The sequence below is a fragment of the Leptonychotes weddellii genome, chromosome 12, assembly GCF_054177405.1.
Source record: "Leptonychotes weddellii isolate Sample4059 chromosome 12, ASM5417740v2, whole genome shotgun sequence".
NCBI classification, from domain to species: domain Eukaryota; kingdom Metazoa; phylum Chordata; class Mammalia; order Carnivora; family Phocidae; genus Leptonychotes; species Leptonychotes weddellii.
The window spans coordinates 90489328-90514731 of NC_138380.1; the positions used below are offsets into that span (position 1 = coordinate 90489328).

Sequence of the window (25404 nt, forward strand, 5' to 3'; positions counted from 1 at the left end):
GAATTGTGCAAGACTGTTGAATCTCAGATCTGTACCTCTGAAACAAATAATGCAATATATGTTAAGAAAAAAAAAGAAGAAGGTAGCGGGAGGGGAAGAATGAAGGGGGGGAAATCGGAGGGGTAGACGAACCATGAGAGACGATGGACTCTGAAAAACAAACTGTGGGTTCTAGAGGGGAGGGGGGTGGGAGGATGGGTTAGCCCGGTCATGGGTATTGAGGACGGCACGTTCTGCATGGAGCACTGGGTGTTATGCACAAACAATGAATCATGGAACACTTCATCTAAAACTAATGATGTAATGTATGGTGATTAACATAACAATTAAAAAATTTAAAAAAGAAAAAGAAGGTAGGGATCTCGACAAGAGGAGAGTATCCTAAGGAAGCGGAGTAGGCCCAGGGTAATCATAGGGTCCTTATAAGAGGAGGCGCAAGGGTCAGCGGCAGATAAAGGACACGTCATGGTGGAAGGAGAGGTCTCAGGGGTTTTCTTTGAGGGTGGAGGAGGGGCCATAAAGCCAGGGAGTGCAGGAGGCCTCTAGAAGCTGAAGATGGCAGACATGGAGCTTCCCCTGGAGCTTCCAGAAGGAACGCTCCCTGATTCTAGCCTTGTAAGATTCACTTTGGACTTCTGATTTCCAAAATGGCAGGATGATAAATTTGTGCCATTTTATGCCACTACATTGGTGATGATTTGTTACGGTAGCAATAGGAAACTAATATACCATCCTTGTCACAGCTGACTTACAGAACAAATGGCAGAATTATTAGTGGTTTTCTGATAGTTTTTGGTCACTGAAAAAACACTATCCCATATATCCAAAGAAAGACATAATTTTTTTTTTAAAAGATTTTATTTATTTGATAGAGACACAGCGAGAGAGGGAACACAAGCAGGGGGAGTGGGAGAGGGAGAAGCAGGCTTCCCGCCGAGCAGGGAGCCCGATGCGGGGCTCAATCCCAGGACCCTGGGATCATGGCCTGAGCCGAAGGCAGATGCTTAACCGACTGAGCCACCCATGCGCCCCAAGACATAATTTTTTTTATGAGAAATTATATGAACTCTATTCTTAGGCAAAAATTTGTTTAAACTTCTGAATCGGTCACACTTCACTTTTGTTCAGCAGTTTTCTCCATCTTGTTATTTCATGGGTCTTTTCTGTAGCCAATATAATCTCTGATGGGGGTGTATTCACATAAGCTGACAATCGTAGCAGTGCCTAAAATGAACGCTAGTCTGTAGTACCAATGAGCATAGCTAATCTGTGTTTTTACATGTAATTCTGATAACCATGAAACGCACCTAGTGCTTCTGCAAGGCATAGTCAGAAGTGCTTTATTTGTATTCACTTTATTTAATCCCCACAACAGACTGTGTAGTACATACTGCTGTGTTCTGTGTACAAACACTGAGGCGCAGGGGGGTTAAGTGACTCGGTCAGGGCCACGGTGTGAGAATGCGGGCAGACTCAGATGTGAATCTAGCAATTCTGATTCCGGACTTGGTGTTCTTACTTTAAAGTTAACTTATGTTACAAAGGCACAAAAGCCAATCAGATCCCTTTTTATCTTTTTAAATATAAGTTCTTTAGTATATACATTTGGTATATAAATGGCATTTTTATTTTTATTTTTTTGTATAGCTGACACACACAATGTTACATTAGTTTCAGCTGTACAACATAGTGATTCAACAACTTTAAACTTTATGCTATGCTCACCACAAGATACACACATATTTTTGTATTGTGGAAATTAAATTGTTAGTATTTCTGTAAGAAGAACTCTATAAGGTAGAATCTTCTACAGAATATTCAGTGTTATTTTTGATAGATTCTGCCAGTTTACCTACAAAGAGTGGACCAATTTATATCCCTGCCATAGTATATGAAAACATCTTTTATAAGGTATTTTTTCTGTTGGTTTCTGTTTGGCTTGTGCTGAGCAAGCTTCCCTGAATTAGAAGAACTGAATTCACTTATAATTACATTACATTTTTATATATGAACTGTTTAAAATTTTAGAAAGTATCAAAAATAACATAACACCCAGAATTACTATCAGATTTAAATATGGCAGGATCATGGATGTGTGGTGACTCATTCCTTTAATATGCCCATCCTTAATTAGTAAATTTGAGCATTTAAAAGTATTTTTGTTACCTAGTAGATTACATTGCCTTTTCAGTTTTGATGCCATTTTCCTTTCGGGTGGTTTGTCTTTTTCTCAGTAATTTATAGGGTCTTACCAGTCTGCATACCAAACCTTTCTTTATCATATTGCAGTAGCTTCTGCCTCTCTCACTATGATGTTGTTTATACTCCAGAAGTTTCAAGTATTGTTGTTACAGTGAGATTTACCACCTTTTTTTTGAGTTGTGATTTTTTTCGGTTTAATTTTTTTCTGAGATCTTTCCTTAATACCTAGAAAAAAAAGTTGCATATATTTATTTGGTTGGCCTGGGGTTTTTTTATTTCTTATTTTATTTCTTTATTAAAAGATTTTATTATTTATTTATTATTTATTTATTTATTTATTTATGGCAAGTGGGGGGAGGGGCAGAGAGAGAGAGAGAAAGAATCTCAAGCAGACTCAGAGCTGAGCATGGAGCCTGACGTGGGGCTCGATCTCATGACCCTGAGATTGTGACCTGAGCCAAAATCAAGAGTCAGACACTTAACCGACTGAGCCACCCATGGCCTGTGTTTTTTTAATTAAACTTTTTATTTCAAGGTAATTGTAGATTCATGTATAGTTGCAAAATATAATCCAGAGATCCCATGTATACTTTACTCAGCTTCCCCCCATAGTGACATCTTGTGAACATATAGTACATAATCAGGCCAAGATACTAAGTTTATATAGTACACCAATCTTAATCAGATTCCTCCAATATTATAGTACTCCTTTGTGTGTGTGTGTCTGTGTGTATTTAATTCTCTTAAGTTTTGTCACAGGTCTGTTCTCCTGTATCCACTGCTGCAGTTAAGATGGGTATTGAGGGGTGCCTGGGTAGCTCAGTTGGTTAAGCGACTGCCTTCGGCTCAGGTCATGATCCTGGAGTCCTGGGATCGAGTCCCACATCGGGCTCCCTGCTCAGCAGGGAGTCTGCTTCTCCCTCTGACCCTCCCCCTTCTCATGCTCTATCTCATTCTCTCTCTCAAATAAATAAATAAAATAAAATAAAAAAGATGGGTATTGAGGAGGGCACGTACTGAATTGCTCAAGCACTGGGTGTTACACACAAACAATGAATCATGGAACACTGCATCAAAAACTAATGATGTAATGTATGGGGATTAACATAATAATAAAAAAAAAAGATACATAGCAACACCAGCAACAGAAGTATACTTTGGGTTGTCTTTTTTTTTTTTCCCCTTTTTTAAAGGTTTTACTTATTTATTTGAGAGACAGAGAGAGTGAGCAGGAGAGAGAGAGAGCACAAGCCGGGGTGGAGGGGCAGAGGGGGAGGGAGGAGCAGACTCCCCACTGAGCGGGGAGCCTGATGCGGGGCTCCATCCCAGCACCCTGGAATCATGATCTGAGCCAAAGGCAGATGCTTAACCGACTGAGCCACCCAGGCGCCCCTGGGTTCTCCTTTTAGACTCAACCCATTTCCCTCTTACCACCTCATCATGACTGACAACCACATTCTTCTCCAATTCTATAACTTCAACATTTCCAAATTATTATATAAGTACAGGAATATAGTATATAATTTCATGGGATTGGCTTTTTTCATTTGACTTAATTCTCTGGAAATTCATCTACACTGTTGTGTGCATTTATCATTCATTCTCTTTATTCTGAGCTGTATTCCGCAGTATAGGTATGTCACATCTGTTTAACGCCTCACACACTGAAGAACATCTGGATTGTTTGAGGCTTGGGGCTGTAACATATAAAGTTGCTATGAACCTTGTGTGTATAGTTTTTTGTGTAGATACAGGTTTTTATATCTGTGGGATAAATGTCCAAAGTGTGGTAGTTACATATTAGTTTTACAAGAAATTGGCAAATTCTTTGCCACAGTGGCCCTGCCGGTTTACGTTCTGACCAGCAGCTTCTCTTATGTCCTCTCTGGTATTTGGTGTCATTATCTTTTTTTTTTTTTTTTTTTTTAAAGATTTTTATTTATTTATTTGACAGAGAGAGAGATAGTGAGAGCAGGAACACAAGCAGGGGGAGTGGGAGAGGGAGAAGCAGGCTTCCCGCAGAGCAGGGAGCCCGATGCGGGACTCGATCCCAGGACCCTGGGATCATGACCTGAGCCGAAGGCAGACGCCCAACCATCTGAGCCACCCAGGCGCCCCTGGTGTCATTATCTTTTAACGTAACCATTTTAATGGGTGTGAAGTGATATTTCATTGTGGTTTTCATTAGTGTTTATCTAATGTCTATGGACGTTGAACATAATTTATGAGCATATCTACCATCTGTACACCCTCTTTGGTGAAATGTCTGTTGATATCTTTTGCCCATTTTCTAATTGGTTTGTTTGATATGTTACTATTGTTTTGAGTTTTTTTTCAAAAACACATATTTCTATATACTTTTGTAGGCTTTGTTATTTGCAAATATTCTCTTCTAGTCTATATCTTTTCAGTGTCTTAATGAGAGGTTTTTTCCCAAAGGGAGGGGATCCAGAATATATTTTTTTAATTTTTAATTTTTTAACCTCTTGATCCCCTCATCTGTTTTTTCTACCCTTCACTACCTGCCTGTGGCAACCACCAATTTGTTCTCTGTATCTATGAGCTTTTCTTTCCTTTCTTTTTTTAAAGATTATACATATAAGAGAAATTATACAGTATTTGTCTTTCTCTGATTTATTTCACTTGGTATAATGCCTTCAAAGTCCATCCATGTTGCCACATTTATGCACACATGTGCACATACACTCAAATCCCAAGATTTCATTAGCCATTCAACCGTCAGTGGACACGGTTTCCTTATCTTGGCTGTTGTAAGTAGTGCAGCATTGAACACGGGGGTGCAGATATTTTTGCATTAGTGCTTTTATGGGGGATAAATCCAGAAGTGGAATTGCTGGGTCATATGGTATTTCAATTTTCATTTCTTGAAGAACTTCCATACTGTTTTCTGCAGCGGCTGCCCCAGTTTGCATGCCCGCCAGCAGTACACGAAGTTTCCCTTTCTCCACATCCTCACCAACACATGTTGTTTCTGTCTTTGATACTAGCCATTCTTTTTTTTTTTTTTTTTAAAGATTTTATTTATTTATTTGACAGAGAGAGAGATAGTGAGAGCAGGAACACAAGCAGGGGGGTGGGAGAGGGAGAAGCAGGCTTCCTGCCGAGCAGGGAGCCCGATGTGGGACTCGATCCCAGGACTCTGGGATCATGACCTGAGCCGAAGGCAGACGCTTAACCACTGAGCCACCCAGGCGCCTGATACTAGCCATTCTAACAGGTGTGAGGTGGTAGCTCAAAATTGTGGTTTTGATTTGCATTTCCCAGATAATGATGTTGAATATTTTTTTCATGTACCTGTTGGCCAGCTGTGTTTCTTTGGAAAAATGTTTATATAAATCTTATGCACATTTTTAATTGGATTGTTTGTGTTTTTTGCTGTTGAGTTGTCTCAGGTCTTCATATATTTTGGTTATTAACTGCTTATCAGATACATGATTTGCAAAAGTTTTCCTCTATTAGTAAGTTACCTTTTTTATTTTGTTGATTGTTTCCTTTGCTGTGCAGAAGCTTTTTAGTTTCATGTAGTCCCACTTGTTTATTTTTACTTTTGTTGCTTTTATTCTTGGTGTCAGATTAGAAAAATTGCGAAGGAGCTTGTCACCTATATTTTCTTCTAGGAGTTTTATGGTTTCAGGTCTTACATTCAGTTCTTTAATCTATTTTGAGTTAATTCTTGTGTATGGTGTAAGATAGTGGTCCAGTTTCACTCTCTTCAATGGGTGGTCCAGTTTTCCCAGCACCATTTATTGAAGAGACTGTCCTTTCCATCATTGCATGTTCTTCACTCCTTTTTTGTAAATTAATTGTGTATATGTGGATTTATTTCTGGGTTCTTTAGTCTCTTCCATTTATCTGTCTCTATACCATACTTTTTTCATTACTGTAGCTTCATAATAGAGTTTGAAATCAGGGAGCATGATGCCTCCAGCTTTGTTCTTTCTCAAGATTACTTTGGCTATTTGGAGTCTTGTGGTTCCATACAAATTTTAGGATTGTTTTATTTCTGTAAAAAATGCCACTGGAATTCTGATAAGGATTTTATTGAATCAGATTGACTGGGGTAGTGTGAACATTTTAGCAATGTTAATTCTTACAATACACATACATGGACTATCTTTCCATTTATTTGTCTTCTTCAGTTTCCTTAATGTCTTATAATTTGTAGTAGTTTTGCAGAGCCAAAGTTTTTCAATTTCATGAGGTCTGGTTCATCAAATTTGGTTATTAATCATACTTTTGGTATCAAGTCTAAGAATTCTTTGCCTAGCCATAGGCAAAGATATCCTCCTATTTTTTCTAAAGTCTTACAGTTTTACTTTTAATGTCACACATTTTCAATTAATTTTTCTATAAGGTATGAGGTTTTAACTTATGTATGGACATACAGTTATGCCAGCTTCATTTCTTGCAAAGTCTGTTTTTCCTTTGATGAATTGTTTTTGTACCTTTGTCAAAAACCAGTTGAGAATATTTGTGGGGGGTCTATTTCTGGGTTCTCTTATTTCTTCCATTGATCAATAGGTCTGTATCTCTGCCAGTACCACACTGTTAGTTAATACAGCTATCTGGAAACACTCAATACCAAGTAGAGTGATTCCTCCCACTATTCTTTTTTATGAAGATTGTTTTTATGTTTTCCGGGCCTTCCCCTTTCCATATGAATTTTAGAATAATCTTGAATATATCTACAAAATGTCCTGCTGGAATTTCTGTGGGGATTACATTTACTCTATAGTAAGTTTGGGGGAAAATTGTCACCTCTACTATAGTGAGTGTTTCAATTCATGAACATGGTATACCTCCATTTAATTAGGTCTTAATTTCTTTTATCTGTTATTTCTTAATCTATTCTTATTTCTTTTATGTACATGTTAAGTACATACCTAAGTATATTATTTTGTTTTTTGGAACAATTTTGGATGGTATTAGGTTTTAAATTTTGGATTCCACATGTCTATTGTTAATACATAACTAATGATTTATTATTTGTGTCTTAATCTTATAACCTGTCATCTTGTTAGGGTTACTTAACAGTTCTAGAATCTTTTTATTTTGTAGATTCTTTGTGAGACAGTCATGTCGTAAACACATAGGGACAGTTTTATTTATTCTTTTTTTTTTTTTTAAAGATTTTATTTATTTATTCATGAGAGACAGAGAGAGAGAGAGAGAGAGAGGCAGAGGGAGAAGCAGGCTCCCAAGGAGCAGGGAGCCCGATGTGGGACTCGATCCCAGGACCCTGGGATCATGACCTGAGCCGAAGGCAGACGCTTAACCATCTGAGCCACCCAGGCGCCCTCTTTTTTTTTTTTCAATTTGTATGCCTTGTTTTTCTTACTGTGGTGAATGGACTTCCAGTATTTTGCTGAATAAGAATGGTGAAAGCAGACATTCTTGCCTTGCTTGTAAATGTGATATTAGATGTGGTTTTTATGTAGGTGCTCTTGATTAGGTTGAGGAAGTTTCCTATTCCAAGTTTGTTGATTATGTGTGTACATATGGAACATTGTTGGATTTTGTCAAGTTTTTTTTTTTTCTCCATTGAGATAATTATGTGGTTTTTATTTCATAGTGTATATTACATTCATTGAGTTTCAAATGTTAAACCAACCTTGAATTTCTGAGATAAATCCCACTTGGTCATGATGTATGATTCTTTCAGTACCCTGCAAGATTCAGTTTGCTAGTGTTTTGTTAAAAGTTTTCGCATCTATATTCATAAGAGATTGATCCATAGATTTCTTGTGATAAATTTTTTGTGTGGTTTTTCTGTCAGGGTAATACTGGTCTCATAGTATGAATTGGGAAGTTTTTCTTCATCTTCTGATTTTGGAAGAGTTAATTAAGAATTGTTAACAATTCTTTAAATGTTTTCTAGAATTTGGCACACCTGGGTGGCACAGTTGGTTAAGTGTCCAACTCTTAGTTTCTGCTGTGAATTTCTCAAATTTCTTTTTGTTATTCTAATTTTACTCCATTGTAGTCAGAGAAAATACTTTGTATTTCAATCCTTTTAAGTTTATTGAGATTTGTAGCTTAGAATATGCAACATCTTTGAGAATGTGCTATGAGCACTTGAGAAAAAGGTATATTCTGCTTCTGTTGGGTGGAGAGTTCTGTAGATACCTGTTGGTTCTGTTTGGTTCGTGACATTACTCAAGTCTTCTATTTCTTTGTTGTTCTTCTTCCTATTTGTTCTATTATTGTAAGCATGGCATTGATGTCTCTTAACTAATAGTGTTAAGTTGTTGATTTCTTTTTTTTATTTCTGTCAGGTTTTGTTTCATTTTGGTGCTTTGTTCTAAGGTGTGTCTGTGTTTATAATTGAGGGATTGTCCTTTTTATCTTAATAAAATGTTCCTCTTTGTAGGAATATTTTTTTTTTCTTTTAAAGTCTATCTTGCCTGATAATTGTATAGCCACTTCTGCTTTCTTGTGGTTGCTGTATGCATAGTGTATCATTTTTCACTTTATTACTTTCAATTTATTTGTATCTTTTAATGTAGTGTGTGGCTCATGTAGACACCAAATAGTTGATACTGCTTTTTCAATCCAGTTTCAGTTTCTGCCTTTTGATTAGATAGTATCATTCATTCACATTATTGTTATATAATTAGATATACACTATTGTTTTATTTCTTGTTTCATGAATGTTCCTCTATTTTTCATTAATTCTTTTGAAGTAAATGCACATTTTCTAATGTGGCATTTTAATTTATTTAATGATTTTTCACTATATATTTTTGAGTTATTCCTTTATTGACCGTTCTGATACATACCACATATATTTTAACCTATCACAGTCACCTTGACATTTATACTAACTTAATTCCAGTGAGTTATAGAAATGTTACTCTTATGTATATATATTCCTCTTTCCTGCTTTTTGTGGTATTAATATTGTACATATTATATTTGTAAATGTTACACAACTAACAATACATAGTTATTATTTTATATAGTTTCTGAGAAGCCAGAAATAGAAAGGCGAGAGGGTGTATGTTTATAGGTTTTGTTTTATCTGTCTTCTTCTTGATCATTTTTTATTTTTTTCATTTGCTCCCACGTATCAAGTTACCATCTGTAGTCATTTTTGTAGCCCCATACATGGGGACCAATGGTACCTTGTATACAGATTCTTTGATACAACTGCTTTTTAAATCTGGAAAGAGGAAAAAAGTAGAAGAAATATGCACTTACACTGTCTTCATAATTACATAATTACCTTTACTGGAGCACTTTATTTTTTGGTGTGGATTCACATTATTGACTGAGGTCATGTTCTTTCAGTCTGAAGAACTTCTTTTAGCTGATTCATTTTTTGGCCAGATCACATCTGCTGAGCCCCTTGGTCCATTTCTCCTTTCAGTGTTTTCATTTTTCAACTGCAGTATGTCCACGTGGTTCATTTTTTATAATTCTTACTTTATAGATATTCCCTATTTGATGTGAGATTGTCATTATGCCTTCCGTCTTTAATCATAATTTCCTTTAGTTATTTTAACTTTTCTTTCTTTTTATGTGCGTGAGCCAGGGGAAGGGGCAGAGGGGGAGAGAGAGAAAGAATCCCAAGCCGGCTCCGTGCTCAGTGTGGAGCCTGACATGAGGCTCGATCTCATGACACTGAGATCACAACATGAGCCAAAACTGCAGATGCTCAACTAACTGAGCCACCTAGGTGCCTGTTTTAACATATTTATGATGAATGCTTTGAAATACTTATCTTTTAAATCCCATATCTGATCATTCTCACAAGTGGTTACTGTTCCCTAGCTTTTCCAGTACATGAGTCATACTTTCCTGTTTCCTTGCTTGACTCAAATTTTTTCCAGAAACTGAACTTTTTAGATAGCGTAGGACCTCTGGGTAGTGACCCACACCCCTGCCCTCCCCAGGCTTGTGATAATTATTTCATGTTTATTTGCTGAGCAAGTGCCTACATCATTTCTGTGAAGTTCACTCCTCACCCACTATAACACGAAGACACCCCACGCCCACCCCCCCACCCACCCTTGTTTGTTTTAGGAAGGTGCAGCGTGGGTGTACCCACAGCAGTACGATGGATCTTTTGTTTTTAACAATGCCCTGGGCATAAATTCCTCTGAAGACTGATCCAGTTAAATTTGGGTTCCTTTGAAGGGATATTTCCCAGGTCAATGTTTGAGTTTTTTTCTGACCCCGGGATAGCTCCTCCCAGCTGACTTTTCCAGTGTTGCTGTCTGACAAACTAGGCAGGCTCTTACTCACCTATATATCCAATGAATCTATAAAAGTTTTCCCAGTTGTCTTTCACAAGACCTCTGCTGGTTTTTTTTTTTTTTTTTAAGATTTTATTTATTTGACAGAGAGATAGAGTAGGCAGAGCGGCAGGCAGAGGGAGAGGGAGAAGCAGGCTCTCTGCAGAGCAGGACCCCGGGATCATGACCTGAGCTGAAGGCAGACGCTTAAAGGCTGAGCCACCCAGGCGCCCCTGACCTCTGCTGTTTTTGAGACTACCCTGAGGTTCAAACTTCCCTGCACTGTATCTCAAGTGGTTTCTGTTCCTTTGAGAAAAGATTCGGAGCTCTGTGTTCTACAGCCTGCCTCCCCCCTTTGGCAAATTCTCTGACCCGCAGCCCCTGGGCTGAGGGTGGGGACAGTGGTGTGCTCCCGCTGAGTGCCACCCTGCTCTAGTTGCTTAGCGCTTGGTGGAGGGGTAGCAGTGGCATCCCTGGGACTCCTCCGTTCACTGCTCCTGGTGTGGACCCCCTCATACCATAAACTGGGCAAGGGCTGTGAGGGCCCCAGGATTCTCAGCATTGCTGCAGCCAGTGTTGAGCCTCTGTCTCGCAAAGTGCTGATGACTGGACGAAGGGAGTCATCCCCTCTCCACCGTATCACCTGCAAGTTCACTTCAGCAACAGGTAGCTCTGGTCAGCGGGAGAAATGCTGACCTCCTGCCCCTCCTGGGAGGCTGCTGTCTGGGAGCTGGAGGAAGAGGGCGCCCTGCATTCCTGTCTGCACTAGTCTGCAGTGGAGTTTCCATCTAGCTGAGGGGAGGGAGCGGGGGAGGGAGGTCTGGCTTCAACTCCTCAGACTCTCACTGTTCTTACTGACTTTTAGTAGATTTTTGGAACAAATGCTTTTTCCCTTTTTTCTTTGCCCTACTGTTACCCCAAATTCAGTTCCCCCCTTGGTGGGTGTGGAGCCCAAAGACACAACCGAGCCAAAGAATGGGAAAAGGAAAGGTTCTACTTGGAACGAGTAAGGAGAACATCAGGGATCTTTCCCACAGCAGTGTCTCCTAGAACAATAAAATTGGGGAAGCTTTGGCTGAGGGTGCATCCGTATTTATGACGGGGCTTGCTCAAGGGGGAATACAGGTTGGAGTTGGGCAAAAAGTCGTCTTAGGGTGGCAGAGTCCAGGTCAACGTCCTGAGGGCCAGTAGGGGTGGGCGTCATTAGGTCTCTGGCTCTGGTGGGTCCAGAGTCTGAGTGCTCAGAGGGGTTTAGATCCTACGAAGGTAACTCACGGGTGTGTGTCAGGCCAGACTTCACTTTTGAATCAGCACTGGGAGTTGGTATGGTTGTTTGTTTGCTTAACAAATTTTTTGTTTGTCCTTCCACAAAGTTTATTTCTGTTATCAGAAAAGTAGTAAATAATAGTTGATGACCATTTGCTGGCTCTGGTTACTACAAGAAAATATTTAGCCTTCCCTAATTCGTACACACTTCTTCCTCCCCAGCCAGGGCCTCAGCCGCCAGCCCGTGGGGTGGTCGAGGATTGTGTTCCTGGCAAATGTCATTTCACCTCCTGGGTGGTGCCTCATTTCCCCTACTCTCACCCAAAAGAATGTGTTTAAATCCCTTTGCATTCCCTGAGCAATAGTGTGCAAGTCCACAAAGTGAATGGCTTGGACTAGATCTCTCAGCTCTTTTGCAGCTTTGAAGTTTTAGCACAGATTCTTCTAAAGAGTGGTGATAGAATAAAATGCGGTGAACTGCTGTCTGCTCATAATTAATTGAGATAGTTGTCATAACTAACTAGCACTGGAAATTTTATCACTAATTTATTGTTCCTGGTATCATTAGGCTGTCTCCTGGTCTAGTACAGGCTGTTCATTCTTATAAGCTTTCCTAAGACGGCCGGGGCCTGAGATCACTTTTCTTATGCCCAGAAAGCTATGTCTTTCTTTTTCCGGGAACCCCTATCTCTTTCTGCTTACATTAGGACCATTTCCAGAGGTTATAAATGGTTGTCTTCTAAAAACAATTGACATCACTTTCATTGGGATGTGGGCTGTACCGTTTCTCCCAACTGTCATGTCACATTACTATAATTGTTTTAATAATACTTTCAATCATCATTACTTTACGGTATATGCCATTTGTTATATAGTAGTATTTTATTTTAAAATGTTTGACAGATTTTCATTGTTGATTTTTATTTTGATTTCATTGTATCAGAGAATGTGTTTACATAATATGTATATAATTATTATGGATTTCTTACCATTTTTATATTTTTCCTGTCATTTTGGTGAGATTTTAAAATGGCTAGAAAAAAATGTTCTCAGTTTCAGATATTATAATGGAACTCAGTAAATCTGGTAGATTTATGAGAAACATACTAGTTTCTGCCTATAGTTGGTAATTACAGGACTATTGTTTATTTTATTTAGTTAGTTTTTAAAGATTTTATTTATTATTTATTTTTTTATTTGTTTTTTTAAAGATTTTATTTGACAGAGAGAGACAGCGAGAGAGGGAACACAAGCAAGGGGAGTGGGAGAGGGAGAAGCAGGCTTTCCACAGAGCAGGGAGCCCGATGCGGGGCTCGATCCCAGGACTCTGGGATCATGACCTGAGCCGAAGGCATACGCTCAACGACTGAGCCACCCAGGCGCCCCAAAGATTTTATTTATTTATTTGACACAGAGAGAGAGAGCACAAGCAGGGGGAGCGGCAGGCAGAGGGAGAAGCAGACTCCCCGCTGAGCAGGGAGCCCGATGCAGGACTTGATCCCGGGACCCTGGGATCATGACCTGAGCCGAAGGCAGACGCTTAACTGACTGGGCCACCCAGGCACCCTGTTGTTTATTTTAAAATGAATATTTAAACTTTGAGAAATTTCATTCCTAAGTTTGAGGAAGAATATTGTATTGGTTAAGGGCACAGACTGTGTATGGGGCAGGCTTCTTGGTTAGAATCTTAGTTTTGATTTTTTTTTTTTTTAAAGATTTATTTATTTTTGAGAGAGGAAGAGTGAACGTGAGCAAGTAGGGGGGAAGGGCAGAGGGAGAGGGAGAGACTCTCAAGCAGATTCTCTGCTGATCGTAGAGCCTGATAGGGGCTCAACCTCACAACCCTGAGATTGTGACCTGAGCCGAAATCAAGAGTTGGACGCTTAAGCGACTGAGCCACCCAGGCACCCAGAATCTTAGTTTTTATTCCGTAGGCATTGGGCATGTGACACAATCCCTGTATCCCTCAGTTTCCACAGGATGGATATAAGAACATTATGAACTTACTCCAAGTAATGATTTCTTTTTAGTAGTTGCAATATATTTTAATTGTTTAAATGACCACTTTTGTGTTATTCCTTAATTTTTTGCAGCTTATCGTGAGCCTCATTATTATTACCAGTTCACAGCTCGATATCATGCAGCTCCCTGCAATAGTATCTATAACATTTCTTTTGAGAAGAAACTTCTTCAGATTTTAAGCAAATTGGTTCTTGACCTTTCATGTGAAGTTTCTTTGCTGAAGTCGGAATGCCATCGTGTTAAGATGCAAAGAGCTGGTTTGCAAAATGAATTGTTCTTTACATTTTCAGGTAAGTATATATAATTCTTTAAAGAAAACGAATTGAAAACAAAAAGCAAATTTTGAAGACATGTGAATTACGCGCAGCATTTTTTGAAAATAAACGTTATAGCTCTGAATATGTTTCATGTTCTCTGCTTTGACGTAGTTCTGATAGGCCCCAAAATAAAATTCTACTGATTCTCGTACTTAATGAAATGTTGGCACTCTCAAATAACTAAACCTTGCTGTGGTAATTTACTAGAGAATAGAATTTGGTATAAAGAAATGCCTATCTTGATACTTAGCTGTTACAAAGATTTAATTTGTAAAAGCACCTGATTCTAATAACATGAGTTAATATTATAGACCACTGTGCTTTTCCTAATAACAGCGCAGAGTGGAGGCCCAAGGTTTTCTTGAAAACAAAGAATTGATTTTGTACCTATATGTATATTTATAAAGGGCCTGTTTATGAATAAACACTGTGGAATAACTATCCGTATGTTTTTATTGGGTCCCCCTGGCAATAGGACTCCATCCTCTTTCCATCTCAAATGATATTGCTTGCTGTTTTCCTTTCCTCCTTACTCTGTCCTTGATTCCTCTGCTGCTGATGTTGGATTGTACTCACCCATTTCTCCAATTTTCTGGGTTTTGGTTTTTTGTTTTGTTTTTTTGGGTTTTTTTTGGTTTGGTCTTTTGGCCATCAGCGATTGAATTTTTAGACACAACTGAGAGGTGTGAAGCTTTACAGGAGAAAAAACAAGAGTTAAACCCCATTTGCACTGTCTTTTATCTTCTTTACTACTTTTCTCCCTCTTCAGAAAAATTTTGGAAGTGAGTCTGTAGCCCCTGAGACAAAGTATCACAGTTAGACTCTTTCTTTAGCTCTTCAAGGACTCATTATTAGCATTCATAAGAATTATGAGGTCTTTGTACCCAGTGTGTTTAATAGGTGCTATTAATAGGCATTTAATAGTCCTTAGAAGACCTTGAAAGTAAAGTTGAACCCATGAGAGAAAAGATATGATATACAATAGAAATGAGGCATTGTGGGCTTGATATGCATTTTTCTAATGACTAATGATGTTGAACATCTCATGTACTTCTTGGCCATTTGTGTATATTTTATGGAGAAAAGTATATTCAAGTCCTTTGCCCAGTTTTTATTTTCTTTCCAGCTTTATTGAAATAATTGGCATATAACAGTATGTAAGTTTAAGAAGTACAATGTAAGGATTTCGTGTGTGTGTGTGTGTGTGTGTGTATGTACAAATATATATAAAGTTTATACCCTTTGTCTACTTTTATCCATTTCCCTCAGGCCCCACCTGCTACCCCAGCAACCACCAATCAGTTCTCTTCCTGTGAGTGGCTTTTGTCTGTTCTATGTATAAGTGAGATCATAAGTATTTATTTTTCTCTGTCTGAATTATTTCACTTAGCACAATAACCTCAAGGTTCATCCACTTTGTTGCAAATGGCAGAATTTCCTTCATTTTCATGGCTAAATACTGTTTCATTGTGTATGGATACACACACACACAATTGTTTCTTTTACTGTGAAGAACTTTTCTAGTTTGATGTAGTTCCACATGTTTTTTGTTTTCATTGTTTGTGCTTTGGGTGTCCTATTCATAAAGTCATTGGCATGTTCACTGTCAAGGAGCATTCTTGTATGTTTTCTTCTAGGAATTTTATGGTTTGTCTTACATTTAAATCTTTAATCCAATTCAAATTAATTTTTGTGAGTGGTGTGAGATCGGAGTCCAGTTTCATTCTTTTGCATGTGACTGACTATTTGGTTTTCCCAGTACAATTTATCGTAGAGATTACCTATTCTCCATTGAGTATTCTTGGCTCCTTTGACCTTATATGGATGGGTTTATTTCCTGGGCTCTCATTTCTCTTCCATAGATCTGTGTCTGTTTTTTTGCCAGTACCATACTGTTTTGATTACTATACCTTTGTAATATACATTTAAATTAGAAGTGTACTGCTTCTAGTTTTCCTCTTTCTCAGAAACACATTGGCTATTCAGGGTCTTTTGTGGTCCCATAAGAATTTTAGTGTTTTTTTAATTTCTGTAAAAAATGCTGGTGGAATCTTGATAGAGATTGTATTGAATCCATAGATTGCTTTGGGTTGTATGGACATTTTAACAATGTTGAATCTTTAAATTCATGAGCATGGGATATCTTTCTATTTATTTGTGAGTCTTCAGTTTTCATTATCAATATCTTACTATTTTCAGTGTACAGATCTTTTACCTTATTGTTTAAATTTATTCCTAAGCATATTATTATTTTTGATGTTATTATAAGTGGGATTGTTTTATTTCTTTTAAGGTGATGTGCCGTTATTGTATAGAAATGCAATTGATACTTGTATGTTGATTTTATGTCCCACAAGGTTACTAGATTCATTTATAAGATCTGATAAGTTTTTTAGTGGAGTCTTTGGGGTTTTCTCTATATAAGATCACATCATCTACAGACAGAGACAGTTTTACTTATTTGTGTTTGATTCAAATGCCTTTTCTTTCTTTCTCTTGCTTGATTGCTCAGGCTAGGACTTCTAATACTATTATATTGGAATGGTGAGAGTAGGCACCCTTATCTTGTTCTTGATCTTAGAGGAAAATCTTTCAACTTTTTATCATTGAGTATGGTGTTGGCTGTGGGCTTGTCATATATGGCTTTTATTATATTGGAGTACTTTCCTTTATACCAAATTTATTAGGGGTTTTTATTGTGAATGGCTATTGAATTTTGTCAAATACTTTTGCATCAGTTGAGACGATCATGGGATTTTATTTTTCATTCTGTTAATGTGATACATCACAGTTGTTGATTTGCATATGTTGAACCATCCTTGCATCCCAGGGATGAATCCTGTTTGATCATAGGGTATGAAGCTTTTAATGTGCTACTGAATTTGGTTTGCTAGTATTTTGTTGAGAATCTTCCCTTCTATATTCATTATATATTGGTCTGTACGTAGAGATATAGGTCTATAGAGATATTGGTCTGTAGTTTTCTTGTAGTGTCCTTATCTGACTTTGGTATCAGGCCATGCACAATGAGTTTGGGCATGTTACCTGTTCTTCAATAATTTGGAAGAGTTTGAGAAGGATTAACATTAGTTTTTTGAAAATATTTGGCAGAATTCACCACTGAAGATACCTGGTTCTGGGATTTTTCTTTTGGGGACTAATTCAGTCTCTACTTGCTATTGATCTGTTCATATTTTCTATTTTATCATGACTCAGTCCTGGTAGGTTGTGTGTTTTAAGAATGTACCCATTTCTGGGATGCCTGGGTGGTTCAGTCAGTTAAGCTTGATTTCGGCTCAGGTCATGATCTTAGCATTGTGAGATGGAGTCCCATATTGAGCTCTGCACTCAGTGTGAAGTGTGCTTGAGACTCTGTCTCTCTTTCTCTCTCCCTCTCTGCCCCTGCTTCTCCCCTCACTTCACTCTCTTTCTCTCTAAAGTAAATAAATAAATTCTTTAAAAAATATATATATACTAATTTCTTCCAGGTTGTCAAGTTTTTGGTATATTGTTATTCACAGCAGTCTCTAATGATCCTTTGTATTTTTGTGGATCAGTTGTAACGTCTCCTTATTCACTTATAATTTTACTTATTTGAGCCTCTTTTTTCTTGCTTATCTAGCTAAAAGTTACCAATTTTTTAATTTTTTCAAAGAACCAGCTATCGTTTTTGTTAATAATTTCTGTTTTTTCCTATTCCCTATTTCATTTATTTCTGCTTCAATTTTTGTAAGATTTTAATTCCAGCTAGTTAACATATAGTGTTATATTAGTTACAGGTGTACATCCTAGTAATTCAGCACTTCCATACATCACCCTGTGCTCATCATGACAAGTGCACTCCTTAATCCCAATCACCCATTTAACCAGTCCCCCTACCAACCTCCCCCCTGGATTGGTAGAATAAATATTGTTAAAATGTCTATACTACCCAGAGCAGTCTATACATTTAATGCAATCCCTATCAAAATACCAAAATACATTTTTCACAGAACTAAAACAAACAATCCTAACATTTGTATGGAACCACAAAAGACCCCAAGGAGTCAAAACAATCTTGAAAAGGAAAGGCAAAGCTTGGAGGCATCACAATTCTGGACTTGAAGTTATATTACAAAGCTGTGGTGATCAACACAGTATGGTACTGGAGCAGAAATAGACACAGATCAGCGGAACCGATTAGAAAACCCAGAGGTGATCTCGTAACTATACCATCAGTGAATCTTCGACAAAGCAAGAAAGAATATCCGACGGGAAAAAGACAGTCTCTTCATCTCTTCAACAAATGGTGTTGGGAAAACTGGACAGCTACATGCAAAAGAATGAAACTGGACCACTTTCTTACACCATACACAAAAATAAAATCAAAACGGATTAAAGACCTAAATGTGAGACCTGAAAGTATAAAGTCCTAGAAGAGAACCCAGGAAGTAACTTCTTTGACATTGGTTGTAGCAACTTCTTTGAGGATTTGTCTCCTGAGGCAAGGGAAACAGAAGCAAAAATAAACTACTGGGACTTAAAAAAGATTTGCACAGCAAGGGAAACAATCAACAAAACTAAAAGACAGCCTATGGAATGGGAGAACATAATTGCAAATGATAGATCTGATAAAGGTTTAGTATCCACAATATACAAAGAACTTGTAAAACTGAACCCCCAAAAATAATCCAATCCAAAAAATGGGCATGAACAAACATTTTTCCAAAGAAGACATCTGCTTTTTTATTATTTCCTTTCTTCTAATGTTGGGACAAGTGGTGGTGGTGTTGTTTTTATTCTTTCTTTTTCCTTGAAGTGTAAACTTGTTTATTGATCTCTTTGTATACTCCTTCGTTTTCTTTTAAGAATTTTCAAGTTTTACCTCTGCATTTAGGTCAAAGATTGATTTTAAGGTAATTTATTTTTAAATACTGTGAAATATGGGTCCAGTCTTCACTGAAGTGTGGATGTTCAGTTGTCCCAGCTGCATTTTTTGGAGACTGTGGTCTCCCCCATTGAATTGTAATGGCACCCTTGTTGAAAGTCAGCTGGCCACAGACATATGGGTTTATTTCTGGACTCTTCTATTTCATTTTTCTGTGTAACCTGTCCTTATTATAGTACCACACTGCTTCTTTGCTCAGAAGGTTTTGATAGTAGCTTTGTAAAGTGAGATTTGAAATTTGGAAATGCAAGTCTTTGATTTTGTTCTTCTTTCAACATTGCTTTGCCTATTTGAAGTCAGATGCAATTCCATGGTTTTTATCATCTGCTTCTCCATTTCTGCCAGATAAGGACATCGGGATTTTGGTAGGGAATGTATTGAATCCATAGATAGCTTCGGATAGTATTAATACCTTAATAATATTAGGTCTTCCAATCTGTGAACATGGGTACATTTCCATTCATTTATGTCTTCTTTATTTTCTCAGCAATGCTTTGTAATTTTCATGGTATAAGTAGTTTACCTCCTTGGTTAAGTTAATTCCTAGGTGGTGTTTTTTGTTTTTTTCTTTTTTGATGCTATCATAAATGAAGTTATTTTCATATTTTCCTTTTCATGCTGTTGGTTGTAGTATATAGAAACGCAGCTGACTTTGTATCTGGCAAGTTTGCTGAATTTGTTTGTACAGTTTTATTTATGGAATCTTTATTCCTACATAAAATGTAACATCATCTGTGAACAGAAATAATTTTACGTCTTTTCCAGTTAGATACTTTTTATTTCTCTTTCTTGCCTTACTGCATTGGTTAGAACTTCCAGTACTTTGTTGAATAGAAATGGCAAAAGTGTACATCCTTGTTTTGAACCTGGTCTTGGAGGAAAAGCTTTTAGTCTTTCACCACTGAATGTGATATTGGCTACTGATTATATATATGTGTGTGTCTTTCATTATATGGTAGGATTTTCCTCCTGTTTCTGCATTGTTGAGTATTTTTTTCCATGAAAGCGTGTTGAATTTTGTAAAATGACTTTTCTGCGTCAAATGAGATGGTCATGTGGGGGTTTGGTCCCTTCATTCTGTTAATGTGGTGTCTTACAATGATTGATTTTTATATGTTGATCTATCCTTGCATCCTGCTAATAAATCCCACTTAATCATGGTATATTATCCTGTTAATATGTCCCCGAATTCAGTTTGCTAGTATTTTGTTGAGTTTTACGTCAGTGTTTATTAGTGATATGGATCTAGAATATTCTTTTCTTATAGTATCTTTGTCTTTTGTGTGCTTTAACAGTTCTGTTCCTACCCTTTTCCATTGTCAGTGCCATAAAATTATGACTTTATAAATTGCTCCCAATATAATCATTTTAAATGAATTTAGTCTCAAATTATGCAGAAAGTAAGGTGTGAAGTTATGAACCAAAGTTATAGTAATACTAGCTTTTTAGACTAATTGTTTTTAAATAGCTTCTTAAATCATGTAAACATTGCTGTTGGAATCCAATCTTACAATAGTAGTAGCTTTTAGCATTACTCACATACTTACCTTTATCCAGATCTTTATTCATAGGGCTTCAAGTTACTGTCTTGTGTCTTTCCCTTTCACCTGCAGGACTCCCTTGAGCATTTCTTGGAGGGCAGGTCTAGTGGTAACAAACTCCCTTAGCTTTTGTTTATCTAGGAATCTTCCTTACTCTAAAAAGACAGTTTTGCATGTTATAGGATTCTTGGTTGATACTTAAACAAACAAACAAACAAACAAAAATCAACTTTTAGCACAATGAATATATCAGCCTATGACATCTGGCCTCTAAAATTTTTGATGCTGGATCAGCTCATAATCTTACTGAGGATCCTTTGTATAAGACAGATTACTTCTTTCTTGCTGCTTTCATGATTCTTTGTCTTTCAAAAGCTTCATTATAATGTGTCTTCCTGCAAGTCTCTTTGAGTTCACCTTACTTGGTATTTGTTGAGCTTCTTAGATGTTTATATTCATGATTTCATCAAATTTGAGAAGTTTTCAGCCAGGGTTTATTAAAATGATTGCTCTGATACTTTCTCCCTTTCCTTCTGGGACTCCCATAGTGTATATTTTGGTCCATTTGATGATGTTCAAAAATTTTCTTAGGTTCTGCTCACTTTTCCTCAGTCTTTTTCTTTTCCTCAGATTTGATAATTTCGAATGTTCTGTTTTCAAGTGGGCTGATTGTTTCTTCTGCCTGATCACATCTGCCTTCAGATCACTGTAGTGAATTTTTCACTTCAGTTCTACTTGGCCGCTCCAGAATTCTTTTTAGGTTTCCTGTCTCTTTATTAATATTTCCATTTGTTCATACATAATTTTGAGTTTATCTACATCTTCTCTAATTCTTTCCCCATCTTCCAGGAGGTTGTTTTAAAGTCTTAGTCCAGTAAACTTGACATCAGGTATTTTTCAGGGATAGTTTCTATTGGTTTACTTTTTTCCTTTGAATGGACCATACTGTTTCTTTATATGTCTTATGATTTGTTGAACACGGGCACTCAAATCTAATAGTGTAAGTGTAGAAATCAGATTCTTCTCCTTTTCCAGGGTTTGTTTATTTTGTTGTTGTTTTGTTCATTTTTTTAAATTGTGCCAACGGTCTTTGCGAGATACAAACTTAAGTTCTCTCAGGTCTTGTCTTTTCTTTTACCTTTTTTGTGCATATATGGTCACTTCCAATTTTTCCCATAAATGTTGCTTTTGGATACCCTACTGCTTAATGTCTGGCTACCCAAAAAGGAAAAGGAGAAAAATGAGGTGAAAAAGGGGCACCGGCCCCTTCTGGTCTTCTGTTAGTCATCTCAGCTAGTGTGAGAGGGGCTTGTGACACGGAAGGAAGTGCAACAGTCGTGGCCACCTGCCTCTTAGCTGCATCTCTGTGAAAGAAGCACTGAGCAAATCAAGCACACATCTGATATTTGGAGGTCAGGATTGTTTTTTTTTTTAATTTCCCCCATCTTGGTTCCCACAAGCTGTGTACAGACTATTTCAAGAATACACACACAGCTGCCTGCCATGGTTCTTGGGATGTTGGATGGAGAGCCACTACTGTGCTAAGAGCCAAAATTGACTGAAATTAACAATTTGCTGTACAAGCCTTCTCTTGGAAATTGCCATAATTCCATAGACTCCTGAATTCCAAAGCAGTTACATGACACAGATTATTCCACTGAAATTGTTGTGTATGAGGGGAGACTTCTACTCTGCCACCTTCCCAGAATCCTCAGTGTAAATCTTACCCTTCCTTCTCTATAAGTAAGAAGTTTTTTTCCCTCTCTTGCTTCTTTCAAGATTTTCTTTTTGTTTGATTTTCTATAGTTTGAATATGGTATACCCCTGTGAAGACTTTTCAGTATTTATTCTGCATGTTGTCTGTCAGTTTCCTGGAGCTCTGCTTTTGTCGGTCATCAACTGGAAAATTCTCATCCACTATTGCTAAAAAGAGTCTTTCATTTCATTCATTCTTTTCCTTCATTCCTATTGTATGTACATTATAGCTTTTGTTGGTGTTCAGTTCTTAGAAATTCTTTTCTGTTTGTTTTTTTCCCATCATTTTTTCACTTTGCTTTTCAGATTCGGAAGTGACCACTGACATACTTCAGTCTTCAATCCACTCTGATTCTCTCCTCAGCCACATTGAATCTCCTGATGAGCTTATGGAAGCCATTCATTTCTTTTATGGTGTTTTTAATTCTGGCATTTCCTTTTGATTCTTTCTTAGAGTTTTAATTTCTCTCCTTATATTACCCATCTGTTCTTGCATGTTGTCTTCCTTTTCCATTAGAGCCCTTTGCATATTGTCATAGGTATTTTAAATTTCCAGTCTGATAATGTCAATGCCTCTCCATTTCTGAGTATGATTATAATGCTTGTTCTGTTTCTTTCTTTCTTTCTTTTTTTTTAGGATTTTATTTACTTATTTTGTTTTAGAGAGAGAGGGTGAGAGTGGAAGGGGGAAGGGCAGAGGTCAAGAGGGAGAGAGAGAATTTCAAGCAGACTCCACACTGGGCTCAGAGCCTGATACAGGGCTCGATCTCATGGCCCTGAGATTATGACCTGAGCTGAAATCAAGAGTTGGTTGCCCAACCAACTGTGCCACCCAGACACCCCGCTTGCTGTGTTTCTTGAAACTTTTTTGCCTTTGAGTATTTCTTGCAAGTTTTTATTATAAACTGGACATTATGTGCCTCATAGTAAGAACAGAGTTAGGTATGTTTTATTATAATATTGTTTATTTATCTCTTTAGGATTTGGGCTCTATTTACTTTTTATGAGAACTATGGGTTTCAGAGGCTAAAAATTTCTGTGATACCCTTGTGTTTGTCTCCTTTGTTGTTTCCCTAAAGTCTTCTTATTAAATAAGGTATGGGATTTAAAATCCTCCTGTTGTAATCTCCTGGTTTATAAGATACCCTGTTGATGTGGTGGTAATTTGTAGAGGTAGCAAAAGCATCCTATCGCCCCACAACCAGATCTCAAGATTTTAGACAGCTTAGACCTTTGGTGTGAAACCTTCAGCAGTGTTTTTCCTCCTCTTTCTTGGTTTGCACTGAAAGCCTATAGGTAGTTGGAGTTGGATATTTCCAGTCTGCAAGGTCATTTAGACTCCGGTAAACCTTAAGGTGCTTAAGCTGTGGTAAAATATTTCTCTTTAGGGCAAACTTTTATTGAAGACAAGTGAATATTCTTGGTGCATTTCAAAATGTTTATTTTATTCTTCTTCATGTTAGAAGCACAAGGGGATTTGTTTTCAGTCCCCTCCCTGAGAGCCTCTTGGGACCGATGGAGGCAAAACTCGTGAAAGTGTGGAGGTCTCTGTGAGCTGGAATTTTTTAATATTTGAGCTTTCTTATTGTGAGGCTTCAACAGATTCTAAGTTGCAGTTTTTTCCTACTGGTACTAGCTCCCCTGGCAGGCTCTTGTTCTAGGGCTTCTGCTCCTGGTAAGCAATAATTCTCCATATCCACCTTTTTTTCCCTAAAGTTGTGTGGGCAGCAGTTTTCCTTGAGACCTCAGTTGTCTAGTGAATCAAAGAAGAGTTTGTGAGTCTCAGTTTGTTTACCTCTTTTCCTGTGAGGACAGGAGTGACAGCATCCAAGTGCCTTTCATGTTGGACTATAAACCAGAAGTTCTCTTTTATCTTTTTTATTTCTTAATGGTTCTGTTACTGATTTTTCTTGTGTTTAATTGACTATAAAATAACATTTTGATTTTATTCTCATTTCCTTTTCTGAATATATTCCAGTTATTTTCTTGGCAGCTATCCTGAGTTTTACAGTTAATAACTTGAATATGTAACTGTATAGTTTGAATACTAGCCTAGTTTGAACAGTGTACCAAAACTCTGCTCCAGTATAGTTTGTTCCTTCCTCCCTATGGTGTTCTCAGTAATTGCATTATTATACATTGTTGCCCACTAACATAGATTTATGATTATTATCTTATGTATTTCTTTTTAATCATATACATAAAAAAAGTGAAGTTAAAAGAATAAAAATACAACAATATTGCCATATGTCTGTGGAGTTGATTTTACACTATTCTTTATTTCTTTGCATAGCATTGAATTACTGTCTGTCATCCTGTTATTAGTTAATGTTGCAAACGTTGTGGTTGGAATATTTTACTTTCTTCTTCATTTCTGAAGGATACTTTTCCAGATACAGGATTCTTGGTTGGAAGTGTTTTTCTTTTAACACTTTAAATATGTTATCTCACTGCCTTTGACCTCCATGGGTTTTTTTTGTTTTGTTTTGTTTTTTACAAGAAATCTGCTATTGGGACGCCTGGGTGGCTCAGTCATTAAGCGTCTGCCTTCGGCTCAGGTCATGATCCTGGGGTCCTGGGATCGAGTCCAGCATTGGGCTCCCTGCTCTGCGGGGTGCCTGCTTCTCCCTCTGCCTCTGCCTCTCTCTCTCTCTGTCTCTCATGAATAAATAAATAAAATTTAAAAAAAATCTTTAAAAAAAAAAAGAAATCTGCTATTAATCTTTTTATGGACTTACAATAAGTGACAACTTCCTTTTTTTCTTCTCTCTCTTTCTGCTTTCAAGATAATTTCTTTGACTTTGATTTTTGACAGATTGGTTATAATGTGTTTCACTGTTAAATTCCTTGCCTTTATCCTACTTGAATTCCATTGATCTTTTTGGATATGTAGATAGTGTCTTTTATCAAATTGGGACATTACTGGCATTAATTTTTCAAATGTTCTTTTAGTTCATTTTTTTTTTCACCTTTGACCCCCATTATGCATATGTTGGTACCCTTGATGTGTCACAGGTCTCTTAGGCTTTCATTTCTTTTCCTGATTTTTCTTTCTGCTCCTCTAACTGATAATTTCAGTTTACCTATCCTCAAGTTTACTGATTCTTTCACAAGAT

At 37.3% G+C, this 25404-nt stretch overlaps 1 protein-coding gene across 13 annotated transcripts in view; it reads left to right on the forward strand.

Moving 5' to 3' along the window:
• Positions 1–25404, forward strand: part of ZPBP (zona pellucida binding protein) — a 92548-nt gene that overhangs the window by 23487 nt on the left and 43657 nt on the right. For 9 of the 13 annotated variants that reach the window (XR_014139444.1, XR_014139440.1, XR_014139445.1 and 6 more), the window contains one exon: positions 13820–14038. The exons of 1 other annotated variant lie outside the window; for it this stretch is intronic. Coding sequence is in view for 6 of the 12 variants with exons in the window: in XM_081800824.1 (XP_081656950.1) it covers positions 13820–14038 (219 nt within the window). In the remaining 6 variants the exon portion in view is untranslated. Of the gene's footprint in view, positions 1–13819; positions 14039–15334; positions 15378–25404 lie in introns of all 13 variants that reach the window. 3 more of the 13 variants (XR_014139441.1, XR_014139442.1, XR_014139443.1) reach the window with 1 other exon arrangement.